Source organism: Paramisgurnus dabryanus, chromosome 21 (assembly GCF_030506205.2).
Source record: "Paramisgurnus dabryanus chromosome 21, PD_genome_1.1, whole genome shotgun sequence".
Lineage (NCBI taxonomy): Eukaryota > Metazoa > Chordata > Actinopteri > Cypriniformes > Cobitidae > Paramisgurnus > Paramisgurnus dabryanus.
The window spans coordinates 17,237,064-17,256,357 of NC_133357.1; the positions used below are offsets into that span (position 1 = coordinate 17,237,064).

General features: G+C 38.6%; 1 protein-coding gene across 1 annotated transcript in view; it reads left to right on the plus strand.

The window, feature by feature from the left end:
• lamb2 (laminin, beta 2 (laminin S)) overlaps positions 1-19,294 on the plus strand; it is a 41,939-nt gene that overhangs the window by 5,184 nt on the left and 17,461 nt on the right. The window contains exons 3-12 of the mRNA XM_065285985.1: positions 7,260-7,429; positions 7,518-7,653; positions 13,508-13,581; positions 14,011-14,199; positions 15,863-15,926; positions 16,580-16,782; positions 17,137-17,257; positions 17,427-17,615; positions 18,095-18,274; positions 18,787-18,899. Of these exons, the coding sequence (XP_065142057.1) occupies positions 7,260-7,429; positions 7,518-7,653; positions 13,508-13,581; positions 14,011-14,199; positions 15,863-15,926; positions 16,580-16,782; positions 17,137-17,257; positions 17,427-17,615; positions 18,095-18,274; positions 18,787-18,899 (1,439 nt within the window). The remainder of the gene's footprint in view (positions 1-7,259; positions 7,430-7,517; positions 7,654-13,507; positions 13,582-14,010; positions 14,200-15,862; positions 15,927-16,579; positions 16,783-17,136; positions 17,258-17,426; positions 17,616-18,094; positions 18,275-18,786; positions 18,900-19,294) is intronic.

Sequence of the window (19,294 nt, forward strand, 5' to 3'; positions counted from 1 at the left end):
ATTACTGATTGGCTGACTTTGCTGCCACTCAAAAACTGTAGCCAATTATTTTAAAGTGGAGGGGCAGTTAGATGCCTGTGATGTCATAAGCATCAGTTTTTCAGATTGGGCCGTTTTCTGGCTGACATTTCTAAAAGAGGAATTTCTATGAGACTGAGATGTTTAGCATGTCTAGCACTTTTTGAATGCTCGTGAATGCGGGTAGACTACCATTATTCAACAAAGACAAGATAAAAATGGTTTTTCATTCTCTGTCCCCTTTAACAAAAACTTTCATAATAATTTTTTTTAAATGTATGCAAAAAACGTAAGAACAACTTAGACCACACGTGCGCAATAAACATGAACAAGAATAAAAGAACCCTATAATATATATCTGGATTATATACTTTATATATTTTTCCTTGTTCATGATTATTGCGTATGTGTAGTCTAAGTTGTTCTTACTTTTTTGCATACATTTAAAATAAATTTTAGTATGAAAGTTTTTGTTGAATCCTGATTTGTTAAAAGTAAAAACTTGCGTACGCATGCTTAGTGAATGAGACCCAATGTCTGTCTGTATACATTATCACATTAACGCAGCAAAGTAAAGGTAAAGAAAAGAAACAAGAAGTTTCATTCTTTTCTGTATCATTGACAGCACACATTACCATCAGACATAACATTATACTTACAGACTATCTTCCACCTTTCTCAGTAGGCCTGTCTTGACTTTTATCTAGCGGAAGAAAGGTTTTTACTGATTTTACTTCATAAAAATTGCATTGATACATATTTTTTGCTTTAATATTTGCTTTGATATTTTTGCTTTATATTGCGCCTTTCAGCAATGATGATACAGCACAGCCTCTCCTACCTTATGGAACATCTATACATTATTACAAATGACTTTAGTGGGTTAATATGTCTTCTAAAGTGAAACAATACATATATTGTTTTTAAGTTACTGTATTTAGTGATAGCTATGCCATGTATCCATGGCAACAGCGTGGTCAATTTAAATATGCATTTTGATAAACTCAAATCTGACTGGCTTTTGCGTGTCATGGCCAAACACGTGACAACTAGTCATGAGACATGCAAGAGAATTGTCAAATTTGGGTGAACTATTCTTTTAATTGGATAAGAGGCTTGTAATGTTGAGAAGGGGTGTTATAATAAGCAAGCATCTGTTTTCAAGGACTTAGGTGCTTAATATGTTAGATTCACAAACAAGCCAGACTCCCGAATCATTTAGAAAAATGTCAATTAACCATGTTACCAATATAATTTACTGGCTGAGTGAAGAGGTGGACGTCTCGCAGCAGAAAGCACTTGCCTTGAATGAACAACAAGTTTTATAAGTTTAAAGTTTTATAAGTATCATACTGTTTATGTCGAGCTTTGTGCAGTTCCAGTGTGAATGAACAGTTTTGGAGGGTTCGGGGCAAGGGCATCATGAGTGGCGTGTGTGGATTTGCGAGTGCTGGAAATAGCAGCAGGGTTAGAGAAGAGGGCAGACTGAGCGACTGGGCTGTGGGCTGCAAATAGCAACTACTATGTCAGACAAACAATGTCAAAATAAACATGGCACAACTTCATCCACATCTATTCACTGTATTTCACATTTGCCCACAAATGTTTCTGAATGCTGTATAATCATTGCAGTGATTCTGTTGCCAGGGCTGTGACAGTAGTGTGAGAGGTGTGAAAGTTAGGGGTGTTGGTTTTAGTGCACTCTTAAAAATAAAAACTCCTGAAAGGTTTTTAGCATGAGGCTTTAGTAAAATCGTCCATTTCCCATTGAAGTATAAATAGTTATTTAGTCTTGCATGACTGTAAAAACTGCCTGGAGTTGTTGCAAACATGGACTTCCCAAATGGATTTTGATATCAGACAAATGTGGCATTTATTTATAAAAAAAATGTGTGATTGTACAAGTAATAGACGTATATAGACATTCACTTAAAAAAAAACTTGTTTACATCATAAAAACCAGATGATGTACCAGATGACCTTTTATCAAGAAGTAATTGGCTCTTTTATCTGACAGACATCGTATGTACGTTTTATGAATCTCCTGATATTATCTCTGACTGGTGTGACTGACATTATACAGCCACTAAAAATGGCCTTGGTAACAGTTGGTTTAGAGAAGTGTTGTTAGCTCCCAGAAAAAGCTCTAGCAACATTTGTTTGCAGATGCCACTTGATTTGATGTTGTATAAGCAAATGCAAGGACATTTATAAGTTTGCTTTAACTGTCCAAATATTCTGGGGTTTGGCTACGGCATAGCAGCAACCCAGTATCATGAAATTACGTTTTTCCAAGTCTTTTCCGTGACACGTACACGTTTTTTCGCCTTTTTGAGTAAACATGTCATGCATTTCTGTCACGTATTTGTAACTCAACTGTTTTGTTGTTTCATTTTAGGGTTAGATTTACATAAAAGGACATCCTTACCCAAACCCAACTCTAACCCTATGCCAGGCGACAATGGTTTAAAAATCATAAAATATAAAAAAAAATGAAAAAAAGGTGAAAACCAATACTTAAAGTGACTTCCTAACGAAAACACCAAATCTACCCTAAACCGAAGCGTCAATGGTTTGAAAATAGGACAAAACAGTTGAGTAACAAATGTGACACGTAAACAGAAATGCGTGACATGTTCACGCAAAAAGGCATAACGTGTTAGTGTCACGGAAAAGACTCACAAATTTATGTGACTATAAGTACTTAATTTCATGATACAGGGTTGATAGCAGATACCACAATCACTTGTGCATGTGGAGACAGCAGGGACCTTGTGTGCCTTGGATTAAATTATCAGAAGCTGTATCAAAGTAAGGGTCAGAGGGTCGGCACACATTCAGAAGGTCTGGCTTCCATCCACCATCCCTTCCCTAAAGGATTTTTATGTCTGGAATCTGTTTTGCATTCCTAGAACAGGTGGACAAATAAGTCTGCATTGAGCCACACAAGGGTGGACAGTACGTCGGATCAAAACAGGAAAGAGTCAGTTTGAACTACTTACTGGAAAGATTTGATATGAAAATACTGTTGACATTTGACACGCCAGAGTAGTTGTTACTGGTGTTTTTTCCTTCTTGGTCAGTATTTGAGTTAATAAATGTTCTTTGCTTCCTAATGGACTATTTAGAATATGACCGGCTGCTTTCTGTCACTCATCTGGAAAAGAATGTGCCCAGTTAGTGTCACTTTTTCACCGCCTGTCCAATAAACAGTCCCCAAGATTAGTATTACGCTCTGGGATAGAGACAGATACAAGGGGGTGATTCTCTGCCTTTCCTGGTGGAGAACAATCAACCTCTGAAAGCTGAGATGCAGGAAAATGGAAAGGTAGAGCTGGCATCCAGCTTTTGAACAAAGCACACAGTCCCATCTGTGATAAACTCTATCTCACGTACTGTGCCAAACCCAAACCAGCAGAAACAGAAGACTGGAGATAAGAGAGGCATGGAGGTATATTAAAATTACTGGAAAATTATTTGTGATAAAACAAGACTCTGTGTGTGTGTGTGTGTGTGTGTGTGTGTGTGTGTGTGTGTGTGTGTGTGTGTGTGTGTGTGTGTGTGTGTGTGTGTGTGTGTGTGTGTGTGTGTGAGAGAGAGAGAGAGAGAGATAAAGAGAGTCTTTCTCTTTCTGTCTTCTTCGGTGGGTCATGACAGGAGATTAACTCGGGCCGGACGAACAGGAGACCACAAAGCATTATGGGAAATGCCCTGTCTACAGTCTTTGTGACTGTATTCAGATATATATATATATATATATATATATATATTGGTCCTTGGGGTCTATATGATTCCCAAACGACATTTCATTGGTTAAAAAAAAGGTTCCCTTCATCTCAGAGATATACAATTTTGTGACTCCTAAATAAAAAAACAGACATTTCAAAATGCATCAAAAACTACAAAATATTCTACTATTTGAAATAATATTTATTTTTAATGTCCTTTTCATGTTTATATATGTAAATTCACAAAATGTATCACTAAAGTATTAATGTGAGCAGTTGCCCATATCCAGTAAAATGAATGGCTTTCTATGGCCAGCAAAAAGTGGAATTCTACAACTTACACCTAGATCAATATCCAGAAACAATTTAAATTAAATGTAGATAACTATTTAAGTGATTTTTTTAAATAAAAAAATCTAAATTTCACATGCAAGCTAATGGTGTAGTCGAGGATTTACGTGGTAAATGGGTACAAAAGTACTTCAAATCTCTCATAACACAGCAGCTTTATTGTATAGATGAGAAGTAAAAAAAAAGATTTATTATTTGTATTATTGAAAATATATATTTTTCTTACAATTATGCTTTCAATTTCGGGGTCATATAGACCCCAAGGACCAGTAGTGTAAACAAAAAACGTGGACCATTTGAGGGTTATAAATATTATACATTTATAATTTAATGGATGAAGAGCTCAGATGCAAAAGCCACTAAACGCCACATCGAAAATCAGATCATGATATTACCGAATGATTTGGTCATGTATACATTAATCAAATACTTTAGCTTCAAAACCTGTTTTCCCCAGCCTCAGGCCATTCATATATACCGGTTTCTTGGCAGAATCCAGCAAAATCGGAAGACGAATTTGGTCCTGGAATACAATTTTCCTTTATTTACTATTTATTAACGAATTCTGACTTTCATCATTTGCAATGTTTCTAGTCGCATCTTTAGTGATTTTGCAACTGTTTACGAAGTTGATTTTTTTTGCCCAAAAGCTTGCATGCACTTAGAAGGTTTTGCAGCGAAAGTCAATTTTGTGAAACAGTGACATTTGTGAAATGTGACAATGTTTAAGTTACTGACTAAGCTTTTCATTGCCATTAAAGTAATATTAAACATAAGAGCCTGATAAAAAATGCTAATTTACAAGAACTCTTTATGGTGGTTTGAAAATTATACTTCAATAGGCTGCACAAGACAATGTACATTTTATGTTTCATTGAATTAAGAAACTAAACTGTGAGGTTTTAGATGTCGGCCAGCACAGTAAGGCAACAGCAGGGCTTTGTTAACTCTGAGGTATTCCTGCCCTGACAGCTGTCCACCCACATTCCTGATAGCTTGTCCATGTAAGGCAGGAAAAGAGTGGCGGCTTTTCTTAACCAAACCTCCGGGCCTGGTTTATAAGCTAGATATCCGAATGCGCAGCTACAAAACCATGCCACATGGTAACAGCTGTCTGTTCTGCCCGCCTCCCTAACTGAAAATGAGTTGCGGGTATACTTATTAACTCTCTGCTATAACTTGCTGACCGCCCTCTCTGTTTGACCCCTATCAGTTTAAATCATGAATAAAGGACATGTTTTCAGTTTAAAAATAAAGAAAGGGACGTTTAACAGCATACTGTACACTACAGGTCAAGTTGATAACTGGTGTTTCCCTTTGTCAGTTCTGAAAGTAACATTTTGTTTAGTTCTGCAACCTGCTGTGTCATTATAAGCCAAGTGTATGTTACTTACATTGCAGCCTTTGCTGCCCATAATTTAGCCTGTGTATTCTTTTTCTCACTATTTCCTAGGTCAGCCTGCTGCCAGAAAGATTAAATGTAATGCCAGGGCCAGATTTGTCATCTCTGAATGATTGCATTTTGTGTATCTGGACTCAGCTTGTAGGGGAAAGAATGTTGCTTTGCTTTCCCTCGAGTTTGGATTGGAACCATCAGTTCCGAGTTTATTTCCCTGCAGTTTACCATGAGGTTTTATTTAGAAGTTTGGTGCCAGGTGTTTGTGTTGGTTGTAGAGTGTGTTACTGTACAAGGACGTGTTAGGTGTGTGGTGGCAAAGTGGTAAGAAATGGAACGGTTTCAGACACACAGCTGTGTTGTATCGAAGAATCAAGTCTATGGTGATAATGTCCGTAAACTTTGTACACAAGAGTTTCTCAGAAATCTTAGGTCGGTTCATGTGACTTTCTAATGGTATGGTGTTAATTTAATTTCTGTTAGATATTAAGGCGTTGAAAGCTAGCAGTCTATTAAAGTAAATGATATAAAGGCCAGATTGCTTTTGTGTGTGTAGCTCTCTGTTCTCCAAATCCCAATAAGCATATCATTTTTGGGATGCTGGCAAGACTTTTTGACAGCTGTTAAGTGTTGCTTAAGTTTGTTCTGAAACATTTAGGGGCAGTTTCCTGGACATGGCTTATCTTAGTCCCAGAATAAAATGTGTGTTTGAGCTGCCTTAAATTACAACACCTTGTACTGACATATCTTAACATACATCAGAGCAATTGTTTTGCCTCAAAATGTGCATCAGTCGTTTTTGTAAGGTATGTTTGTAAAAACTACTTAAAGGGACACTCCACTTTTTTGAAAACATGCTCATTTTCCAGCTCCCCTAGAGTTAAACATTTTATTTTTACCGTTTTGGAATCCATTCAGCTGATATCCGGGTCTGGCAGTACCACTTTTAGCATAGCTTAACACAATCCATTGAATCTGATTAGACCATTAGCATCGCGCAAAAAAATAGCAAAAGAATTTCGATATTTTTCCTATTTAAAAATGGACTCTTCTGTAGTTACATCGTGTACTAAGACTGACAGAAAATTAAAAGTTGTGATTTTCTAGGCTGAAATGGCTAGGAACTATACTCTCATTCTGGCGTAATAATCAAGGACTTTGCTGCTGTGACATGGCTGCAGCAGGCGTAGTGATATTATGCACTGCCCGAAAATAGTTCCTTTGGTTACTTTCAATAGCATGGGACTATTTTCAGGTGCTGCATAGTATCATTGCGCCTGCTGCAGCCATGTTACGGCAGCAAAGTGCTTGATTATTACGCCGGGGTGCTGGAAAATGAGCATATTTAAAATAAAAAGTGGAGTGTCCCTTTAAATTTCTTAAATAAATAAGGCCTAGTCCTGGATTAATCTAAACCCTGTCTGGAAAATTGACCCATAGCCTATTAACACACACACGCACACATATATACATATATAAGTGACAAAAATGTGTCATATATTTAAATTGTCCATGTGTTGTGTGTGTCAAGCACCGGTAGTCAAATTCTTTGTTTACTATAATATTTATTAGACTCACTGTGATTTTTAAAAAGTTATCTTTCATTAAATGCAGCCTTGTAAAGTAAAAGTTAGTGGAAAATGAAAAAATTTTTTATTTGAATAAAGACATAAAGTTCTACTATAAAAATGTATCTAGTCTTGCTTACACCTCAACAGTCATGATAAAATAATAAATCATAATTCTTATAACCCCTTTTATAAAAGTCCTGGCAATGACCAGCGCACAGGAGCCTGACCATGCTCACGGCTGTAACCATGGAAGCTGTTATCCAGCGACTGGTGACCTCTTAGTGGGCCGGGAGAAGAACCTGAAGGCATCATCCACCTGTGGCATACATAGGAGAGAACCCTACTGTATTGTTAGCCACCTGCAGGTAAAGACCCTTAGTGACTGTCACAGACATGTGCACACAGTTATCAAGCTCACGCATGCTGACCCTTTCCATTACCAACCTTTTGTAGGAAGAGAAGAATTGTTTCCATTGTGATTCCCGACGGCCTTACAATCCTTCATCTAACACCATGAGTCACCGTATTGAGAATGTCATCACCACCTTCAAACCACACCGCAAGACGTCCTGGTGGCAGTCTGAGAATGGTAAGAGCATGGGAGATATCTCCAGACCCTTCAATTTATATTATAAAATGGATAGTTCACCCAAAAATAAAAATTCTGTCATCATTTACTCATTCTCAGGTTGTTTCAAACACGTGCGGATGATCCATTTATTTCCAGATTGCTAATCTGCAGAGATTTAATGGAAATACACACATCCGCTTGCTCTCTGAGGATTGTGAATCATGTCAAATGTAAAGTAATATGTTTGTCAGGAAATCTGATTATCTCTCTTAGCCCTACAAACCCAGTTGCTTGGCAAAGACTGAAACACATCACGCATAATTAATAATAGAAGGTTTATGTTCAGGCTACTCTATTAATATCATAGGCACCGAGAGCTTGAAGATTGTGCACAGAATGAATTATATAAAATTGGATGGAATTAAAGGGATAGTTCACCCAAAAATGAAAATAATGTCACTAATGATTCACCCTCATGTCGTTTCAAACTCGCAAGACCTCCGTTCATCTTCAACACACAGTTTAAGATGTTTTATATTTAGCCTGAGAGCTTGTTGACCCTTCATTGAAAATCTACGTACTGTATACTGTCCATGTCTAGAAAGGTTATAAAAACATAATTAATGTTGTCCATGAGACATCAGTGGGTCAGTTAGAATGTGTTGAAGCATCAAAAATACATTTTGGTCCAAAATTACGACTTTATTCAGCAGTCTTCTCTGAAAATGAAAATAATTTAATTCATGAAAAACGTCAAAAATTCCGACTTTATTCAACATTGTCTTCTCTTCGCGTCTGTTGTGAAGCGCATGCACGAGACTAAAGTCACGTGAACAGTGTTGGGGTAGTTACTCAAAAAATGTAATTAGTTACTAGTTACTAGTTACTTCTTTAAATTGTAATGAGATTACTTTACTAGTTACTGCATTTGAAAAGTAACTTCACTACTTATTACTTTACTTTCCTTTTTCTTAATTTACCACATAGATACATGGACATGGTTTAGGCGGGTCGGCTGATGATGAGTGACTCCTTTAAATCATGGTCCCCAACCTTTTTTTCACCACGGACCGGTTTCAGCTTTAAAAAAATTTCGCGGACAAGGGGTGAGATTGGGGGGGGTCGCTGAGTTGCTGTTCAAACGTGCTGAAAATCCTCCTGAAAATGTACGGAAGTAAAGATAACAACCATGCATTAGGAAAATTTATAATTGCTTTATTTAGGCTATAGTATATTTTCTATAGACGTTTAAACCCATATTTTGGCGGATTGTTTTTTACTTTCATTGTTTTTACTAGTTTGCCTGCCCCTATAGTCTTAATAATTAATGGAACCTAAACGAACTTGGCTTGCTGTTCTCGAAGGCAGCTCGAATCTTGGTCAGGCTCGAGACCCAATTACAAGTAACAGAAGAGAAGAAAAATGCAGTGAAGGAGGAGAGATGCCAGAAGAATTGCGGCTGGGCGCAGAGGCACGGAGACTCACGTTTACCCGTTTACCATGATTAATGATGATTGACAAGTTTAGGTTCCTTTCAAACCTACGTAAAAAGTGTAGCCGTTACAATATTATTAGCCTAATAGTTTATTTTGATCATGGTGCTACGATCGATGGATAATTCTGAAGTTGTTTTAAAGCAGACATATCATGCTTTTAAATCTGTCCTTTTTACATATAAATCATCTATTTGTGGTCTATGTAAAGCGAAACTGCAATGCTTGGGTCTGAATTCCTCATTATTATAGCCCCACAGGCCCCCTTTCTACCCCTTTTCTGATGTGCATCTGAGAGCAACTCGTTTTGGTACTGTCTTTTTAAATGCACGTCATACCCTGCCCCCTCTCCAGGTTGCAGAGGTGACACTCGGTTAAACTCCACCCCGTTCGGCCATTTTTGTAGTTTTATAGCAGAGATACGATTATCTAGCTGCACAGAAACTTTTTATTTACTCGTTATTCACAAAATGTCAACAACGGAAGACTTGTCCATCCAGCCTTATATGTTCGCGCCAGAGTCGGAAACGGACTGAGAGGAAAATGAAGACGACGAACCTGCAGAACAACGTCTTCATATGAAGGTATCGCAATGGTGTGAGGCTGCAGCCTCCGGAGGTCGCATATCTAGGCTGCATGCGTCATCAAGACGGTCTTATTTCAGAATATTAACAATTATAAAGTTTACTATTATTCTTAGTTAATCGTAAGTTGTTGTAATATGCTCATGACTTGCAAATGTAATGCTCAGTTAACTTAAACCAGGCTTGATGCCCAAAAGCGATCTCCGCAGGCTGCAGCCTTCGGAGTGAGAAACAGCACTGCTAAACCATGACCACCGTGTACTTTACTTTTTTACTTTAAGTTATAAACTGCTTACCGAAGTGCTCTGCTCGTCGTCTCCAAAGAAAGAAGTAATTGACCCCTCAATCAGACGAAGTCTATCGGTAAATCCTTCTTTATACTGGCGGAGATTGGTGAAGTAGTTATCCTTAAAGTGCCTCGGGCACACAAAAATGACTTTATCCACAGATGTGAGTACATTTCTTACGCTCTCGTAACTTCTGCATCCTTGAGCTTGGACTACAATATCGCAGCGAGAAATATAAAATGGCGGATTGCTCGTAGTGTTGGGCTGGAAGTCGATGTCCTTATTTAGCAGTTCCGCTGCAAATACTGTGACGTAATTGTTCAAAAAACGTAATAGATAATAGAAAAATCAGAACCGGTTGGAAAATATGACCAAAACAGAATATAAAGATATCAACAAAGCACCTGAAGAGACTTATTTCAACTTTTATGTACTTATAAACACTACAAATATACAACAAAATGCATTTAAGAGCCAAGAAAGTGGATTTAGCATGATATGTCTCCTTTAAAGAAGATTAAAAAAGAATAAAATAATTACTTTTCAGTCATTTGCGCTGTCACACATTTGAACGTCTCCGCATATGTACATCATTGCGACCTACATTTGCAAATGATTCATAAACTCATACCTCCGCAATTCTTTGATCGATTGTGTTTTAGAAGTACTGTATGCTCAAACTCTAATGACAGCAATGTGATCGCTGATGCGCTGGTAGAGAGAGAGAGGCGGAGAAAAAGAGAGAAATGATTGATGTTATTTGAAGTCGGCTCTTACAGTACAAAATACCCGATTAAGCTATTACGTGGCTATTATACACATTGTTTTCGGGACGTTCTTGCGACCCGGTGGCAACTTGTCCACGACCCAGTACTGGGTCGCGACCCGGTGGTTGGGGACCTCTTAAATGACGGGTAAGCAGGATCTTTCGCCACAAGTGTTGTATTGCCGTGTTGGGCTTACAAATGCTCAGACAGGTTGCTCATCGCAACTCTCCGTCTTAATTTCCCGCTCCCCTTTGCACCAGCAGCTACGTCAAAATCAATCTCTATGGCAACGGCACACGTACAGCCACACGCATGCACGCACCACTTAAACAGACAGAACACCCAGGCAAACACTGCTTGGGTAACGCTGGAAAGCGCATTCCTATAGTCTAGTAAAGTAGTGTAGTTACCAATATTATTAGTGTAATGCGTTACTTTACTTCGTTACCCAAAAAAGTAATGTAGTTACTGTAATCCGTTACTTTGTAACTCGTTACCCCCAACACTGCACGTGAATGCAGTGACGCGGATCACGTGTTATCCTCAGACATGTTTGCAAAGTTTTTTTTCAAGCTTACAGCGTGCATTTCCCTCAGACTGTAAACGAAGCCCATGCGCACAAAAAATACACAGCTGGGGCGCACCAGATAACACGTCAGCCGCGTCGTATGTCATCCGCGTCACTGCAGTCACGTGACTTTAGTCTCGCACATGCGCTTCACAACAGACGCGAAGAGAAGACAATGTTGAATAAAGTCGGAATTTTTGACGTTTTTCATGAATTAAATTATTTTCATTTTTAGGTGAACTATCCCTTTTAAATGAATATTCCTGAAAGTAAAATGAATGCAGATACTAAGAACTAAAATACATGAAAGTAAAAGAGTGGAGATATGAAGAAGGATTTTTGGTTAACTTGGCTGTTTATCAAAGCTCAGAGTCCAATCTTACCCTGACACACACTCCCCAAACCCTGAAGTATCAAAGATAATTACAGACAGGGTCTGCTGCTGGCATACAAACAAAGAGACTCACGGAAGCATGAACGAGAACCAAAACACCAAAAAAAAAACATACAGTAAAGATCTGTTTAAGCCAAGCTTTCCTACAGTTCCTACAGCTTTCCTAAAGCTGCTGCGTGCTTTATATTTCAAGGAAAACACCACCCTTTTTTAATATTTTACTATATTCTTACCTCAACTTAGATTAATTAATACATACCTATCTTTTTTCAATGCGTGCACTTTTACTCTTAGTATATAGCTCCAAACAAAAGTTTTATTTTGTGCTACCATACTAACTCGTGTAACTACTCATGTAACAGTCTTTAAATAGGAAAAACATGTAAGTATTTGGTGGCTTCTAAATTCATCCCTGTTTGGAGCCATAGGAATGAATGGGTCTAGGCTAAATGCTAACACATTCACGAAGCGCTGTACAAAGATTAGTGCACGCATTGAAAACAGATAGTGGTGTATTAATTCATCTAAGTTGAGGTAAGAACATAGTAAAATATTGAAAAATGGTGGTGTTTACCTTTAAATATATTTATATCTGAAATATCTTGAATGCAATACTTTCATCTGATACAATGCTCTATTAAAATCTTTCAGTTTTATTTGAGTTTTTTACATTTTGTGAACACAGGCCCCTGTGTGTCAGCTGAGTGACTCTTTTGTTCACACTAAAGTAAGAAAAAAATAATATGGGAATTAAAAGGAAATGCTCACTATTTTTAAACATGTCGCCATGGTGCATAAAACTTTTCAGAAACAATGTTGTACAATGAACAGTATTGAACAGTAGACCAGTTATCCTTAAGTGTCCGTCTGTTTAGGACAAAGTCCCCCATCGTGACCCCTGTATTAGGGTTGTGCAGAAGTGCACTTGAGAGAGTTTTTGTCTTAATTTCTATAGTGAATGTCTTTTAGTATGTCATACATGGAGAAAGCAGGTGCTAGACACTCGTACATACAACAGTAGTCTGTTCAATGGCTCCTTGCCAGGGGTTCTGGATTGAGGATTAACTACTTCCTCCTTCGGCTAAAACACTAAAACATGAATTGTCAAAAATAGCAAGACATTAAATGAATTTCCTTATGTGCTCCACTTCACCTTCCCTGCCCCCTTATTTTTTGCAGCTTTTATATAACATGCGGTCTCTGCTTTCTCCAACTTTCCTTTCCTTTCTGCTTAGCTCTTGATTATAAGACTGACACTGTAATAGACACACATTACCTACAGAAGTCTGTGTTACATATTTGCTAATGCAATGCTAAAACAGATCATGCAGACTCGTTGTCCCAGATGAATAATAAAGTGTCATGTTAAGAGCTAAACACCTGATGTACAGTTTATCTAGCTCTGTTTAGTCACTTCAGGACATTGCATTGACTGCGTACTAGCATGTTGTGAGATGATGGGCATATTATTGTGGTTTTAAATATATGAGCCAGACCCTTATTAATTTACACTAGTGTTTGGTGACAGAAAATAGACAGTGATTTGGGTGTGACATTATTATATTTCACATTTAGTCCTTGTCATGGACTGTTTTTACTGTCATAATGTTACTATTCATTTTATTAAAAGACCTGGATGCTTTATGTTTATATAGGTGTTTCTCCTAAATTAGAAATAAACAATCCTTGGTACACTTGGATGCAATGATGAGAAATGTTTGAGTTCATATTGAAATCTGTGACTTAAAAAATTAATGCAGAGCACTTTTCTCTCGCTAGGAAAGCATGATGTTTACCTTCAGTTGGACCTGGAGGCAGAATTTCACTTTACTCATCTCATCATGACTTTCAAGGTAAGAACATATGTAGCACAGGAAAATGTACCCACTGGTCATTATACATATACATAAATGTCTGCTTCTGTCAGGTGAAATCTACAGATATCCCCTCCTCAATGAACACAGCTCCCTACCAAACAATAGCCATAATTTCAACTATAGGCCCGATATAGTGAGTAACCCACTTCTAGCCAAAATAACCTTGAATTTGGTTATGTCGTTTTTGCCAAAATAACTTGTGAGATATATGATATTCCATCATGTAAGCAAAGGTAACAGTTATTACGAGGTGTTTGGTTTCATTTTTATTTTTGAGCTATTTATATTTGAGGCAAATTTTGCCTTGTTTTAGACATACGGGCTGTGCTTGGATGGCTGTTGATGTCTTTTAAATGGATAATTTGCTTGCTGGATATAGTCTCATTTAATTGTTTTTGTACACAGACATTTCGTCCAGAAGCTATGCTGATCGAGCGATCGGCAGATTTCGGACGCACCTGGCAGGTGTATCGTTACTTTGCTCATGACTGCGATGCCGTCTTCCCGGGAATTTCCCACGGTCCTCTACGCAATATTGACGATATCATCTGCGAGTCGCGGTATTCCGACATTGAGCCATCGGCGGAAGGAGAGGTAAGAACAGTGAGAATGAGGTCATTATTTATTAGCTGCTGTTACTAAACAGACAAATGTTGCCCCGGTTAATTTGCTAAAATATGCAGATGTTCCCATAACCTTTCTGGTAGAGCATGATGCTCAGGTTCAATTCCAAGAAAACACTTATAGTGATAAAATGCAAATGTATCATGTATGCATTGTAATAGGGCGTACACACCAAACGCGAATTCAGCGATTTGCGCAAGTAGATTAGATACAAAGTCAATGCAAAGATGCAAATAGACGCGAATTCGTGCAGGGCGATGTCTCGAATTGGTAGGGTTGTAAATCGGACAGTTCATAACGATGTGTTAAAATATAGATTTTCTCCGCCAGTGATGTAATTTAACGCTTCTTCGGTGCGATTACAATACAAACCGGTTTGGTTAATTTATTTATATTATATTACGTGCCTTCTGTCTCTTTCGTTGTGTTTTCACTGCTACAACCACTTTGTTGCTGTATCGCATTCACTTGCTGACACTAGCAGATGAAATAAACAAATATCCACACTTTGGTGGAAATGCGTAGATGGACGTTACGTCAAGGAATAACAACATGGAGTAACAAAATAAAGGTACCTCAAATAAAAAATTTTATGTGTGGCATCGATGCATCAGATCGTTAGAAATAAAAAACAATGTATCGATCCATATCAATGTATTGATACACCCCTGACCCTGTGTTCACACCAGCCGTGGTAGAGACGGCAAAAACTCATTATTTGAACGTAGTTGGATGATTGAACATTTTAAGTTTACTTGCTTCATTCGCTCGTAAAAGCTGTGCTTGAAATTCTTGTAATTGGAGACATTGACGCGAAAATTCGTATCATGGAAGGGGCTTCTGCGACTCCACTCACTCCCTGTAATACTACTAGAGCAAGCTCCTTATTGGTTGAAAGCCTATTCAAGTATTTGCATTGATTTAACATGTAAATCACTCGTGCTTGCCCCCTCTTCCGCGTCTGGTGTGAATGCCACACCAGAAGAAATGGCCGGCGCGATTGCCGTGAACACGCACTATTCGCCTCAAACTTTGAAAAGTTCAAATTCAACTCGAGTGAAAAATTTGCCATTCCCAACGTTAAATCCAGCGAGTAATATTGACCGAGGAACATAATGCGAATACACACTTTGCGTTTGGTGTGTGCGCGACTAGAGGGGGTCGCACACAGGACGCACAGCGTCGCGTCGAGTTGCGCCTAGGACAACTCCGAGGTATCGTAAACCGGAAGTGCACATTTAATAGCGCAATTAATGATTTGGGACAAATATGATGTAATTTAATGTTAAACTATGTGAGTGGCGCGACAGGGATTTGAGCTACTTCCTGAGTCGTAGCTGGGCAGCGCGGACAGGGATGTGTAGAAAGCAAAGTGTTCGGTTATTTTAGAACGGTTTGGCGCTGCGCTGAGCTGCGCGTCCAGTGTGCGACCCCCTTTACAGTGCAATACAAGCAATACATTTAAATTTGTCAATATGTGTGTTCCCTGGAAATCTAACCCATAATCTCTGTCATGCAAATGCAATTCTATGCGAATTGAGGTACGTCAACATAAAAGCATCTGAAAAATCTGAAAATATTCCTGAAGTACTTATTTCTTATTGAAATGCACATTAACATTCTCTTCTTTCAGGTTATTTATCGTGTCCTAGAACCTGCTATACGAATCGATGACCCGTACAGTCCCCGCATTCAAAGTAAGTTAACCCTACCACTCCAAACCATGACCATCATCAAATCATAAAGAGCACATGACTGAAAGAAACAGCCTGTGCACAGAAGCTGGATGATCTTCTCTGCTGGGATATATATATACCCTCAGTCACCCGCACACACATGCAACTTTAAAGCTCCATGTTTTTCCTCTCTCGGTCCTCAGTTTTATCTTATAAATCACACAAGTCCCGGTTCACTGAGTGCCTGTGAAGCGTAACTAGAGTCCATCCGGCACACTTCTGCTAAAGGCTGCCACGCTTGACTGACTGCACCCTCCAACTAAGGACTGTGCATATGGCTCAGAGGAGACAGGGTCAGAGGTCATTGGTTAACAGGGATTAGTAAAGTACTACAAAAATTGGAGGATGTTCTCAGAACTGGGTGGTCGGATTTACATGGTAGTTTGTCATGATCTGCTCTGTTTACCAAAGCACCAAAATCCTGAGGCCATCATCACACAGCTATTTAAAGGGGTTATGACACTGTGTGTACGCTTCCTGTAACACCAACCTGAGGCCTTTTTTATTAGTTTGTGGACCAACAGAGTGCTTCCAGTTTTCCAGGGTTACATCACAGATCTGTTTGCTTGGTGGGTCAAGTTTTTCCATTAACTTCATGTCTTCTTTTGCCACAGATCAACTGAAGATCACAAACCTCCGTGTGAACTTCACCAAACTGCACACACTGGGTGATAATTTATTGGATTCACGCCCTGAGATCAAACAGAAGTACTACTATGCCATGTATGAGCTGGTTGTCAGGGGCAACTGCTTCTGCTATGGCCACGCCTCCGAGTGTGCACCAATTGACGGGATTAGGGATGACATAGAGGGCATGGTGAGTATGATGCTTGGACTGAAATGTAACCATCAATTAAAAGTAAGAGACTGGGATGTTAATATTATATCAGAGAAGCTGAACAGTTAAAGGCGGGGTGCATGATTTTTGAAAAACACTTTGGAAAAGGGAGTCGGGCCGGGTACCAAAACACACTTGTAGCCAATCAGCAGTAAGGGGTGTGTCTACTAACGACATTGTTGCCTGGGTTGCGTATGTGTGGGGCGGGTCCATCAAAAGAAGGTCCAGATTCTATTGGGGTAGGGGCGTGTTTGTTTAGGTGATTTCAAATATCAACATTGGCTTTCAGAGATCATGCACCCCGCCTTTAAATTGAGAGACGTATATTTCTAGGTTCACGGGAGATGTGTTTGCAATCACAACACAAAAGGACTGAACTGTGAGCAATGTGACGATTATTTTAATGACCTGCCCTGGAGACCAGCTGAGGGTCGCAACACTAATGCCTGCAAAAGTAATTATTCATTACTGAAGTAATCCAATTTATACGTACAGACATACACATTTTTGCTTAGTAAAATGTTATTGTTTTAAGAAAATTTAGATATTTCTACTTAGAAACATGACAATAATACAGATTATGAAATATAAACAAACTGAATCAAATTTTCACTTTTTCCCAGAATGCAACTGTAACGGCCACTCTAACCAGTGTCATTTTGACATGGCGGTATATTTGGCAACGGGGAACATCAGCGGAGGCGTGTGTGACAACTGTCTCCACAATACCATGGGTCGCAATTGTGAGACATGCAAACCTTTCTACTATCAGGATCCAGCTAGAGATATCAGAGACCCTGGTGTATGTGTGGGTAAGTGTACGAAACTAAAACCTTAAATGTGACCCTGAAACACAAAATCGGTCATAATGGTAATTTTTTTTATTGAGATTTATGCATCATTTTGAAAGTTCACTAAATAAGATTTTCATTGATTTATGGTTTGTAGGACACTATTCGGCCGAGATACAACAATCTGTAATCTGATGGTGCAAAAAAAATCTAAATATTGAGAAAATCGCATTTAAAGTTGTGCAAATAAAGCAACTGCAACTACTTACTAAAATAACGTTTGATATATTTGCGGTAGGAAATGTACAAAGCATCTTCATGGAGCATGATCATTACATAATATCCTAATGATTTTTGGCAAAAATCGTCATTTTGACCAATATAATGTATTTTGGGCTATTGCTAGAAATACACCCAGGGTCACAAATGTTTGAGTGAATGCCTTATAGCTTATAAAATGACATGTTATAACTATAAACCGTATCTGTTATCTTTGCCAGCCTGTGACTGTGACCCAGATGGCTCTCTAAATGGTGGTATTTGTGACGGACATGATGACCCTTCTCTGGGCATGATCGCTGGTCAGTGCCGCTGTAAAGACCACGTTGAAGGCCCACGCTGTGATAAATGCAAATCTGGTTACTATGGGCTCAGTGCCAGTGACCGTCGTGGATGCCAACGTGAGTACAGGACAGAACCCTAAAAGGTTGTAGGTTCATTTCCTAGGAAAGCATCTTTGAAAATTTTAGGGCACTTAAAGGCGAGGTGCATGATCTCTGAAAGCTAAGTGTTGATATTTGAAATGACCTTCTTTTGATAGACCGCCCCACACATACGCAACCCAGGCAACGATGTCGGTTAGTAGACACACCCCTTACTGCTGATTGGCTACAAGTGTGTTTTGGTACTCTGCCTGACTCCAAGTGTTTTTCAAAAATCATGCACCCTGCCTTTAACTTAAGGTTGCTCCTGAAGGCCTCTTCCTATTTTGACTTTATAACTGTAGTACATTTGGATTAAATAATTTATCAGGCAGTCAGTAGCAAGTGGCTGGATAGGTTTTTTAAAGACATTTTTAGTCAAGGTAACGAAGGAGTTAAACACCCAAGCACTTTTAGACTGGTCTATTTTTATGTTATATTTTTACACATGATAATGAATCATTCTCACTTCCTCTCACTGGTGGCATTAGCCTGTAAATGTGACCCCAGAGGTACGGTGTCCGGTGGTCCGGCATGCGACCCTGTGAGTGGAGACTGCTTCTGTAAACGCTTGGTTACTGGACACAGCTGCAACCAATGTCTGGTAAGTATAGCTGTGACAGATATAAACACAACAAACACAGTCTGCTTACAAGGCATCACAGTCTAGATTAGGAAAGTATAGATTACCTAAATTAATTTACCCTTATAATTAAAATTCTTGCCAGTCTAATCAGACAAAATAATTAATAATGATTCCATTTAATATGCATTTTGTTACAGCCTGATCTCATGGGAAATTGTAACTATTTTACAGGGTGGCTAATTTATATGAATTCGTACAATGTGAATCGCACAAAAACATATGTTACCCTGGACCACAAAACCAGTCATAAGTAGCATGGGTATATTTTTAGCAATAGCCAACAATAAATTGTATGGGTCCAAATTATTAGGATATTAAGTAAAGATCATAAATATATAAAAAATTATTTATCG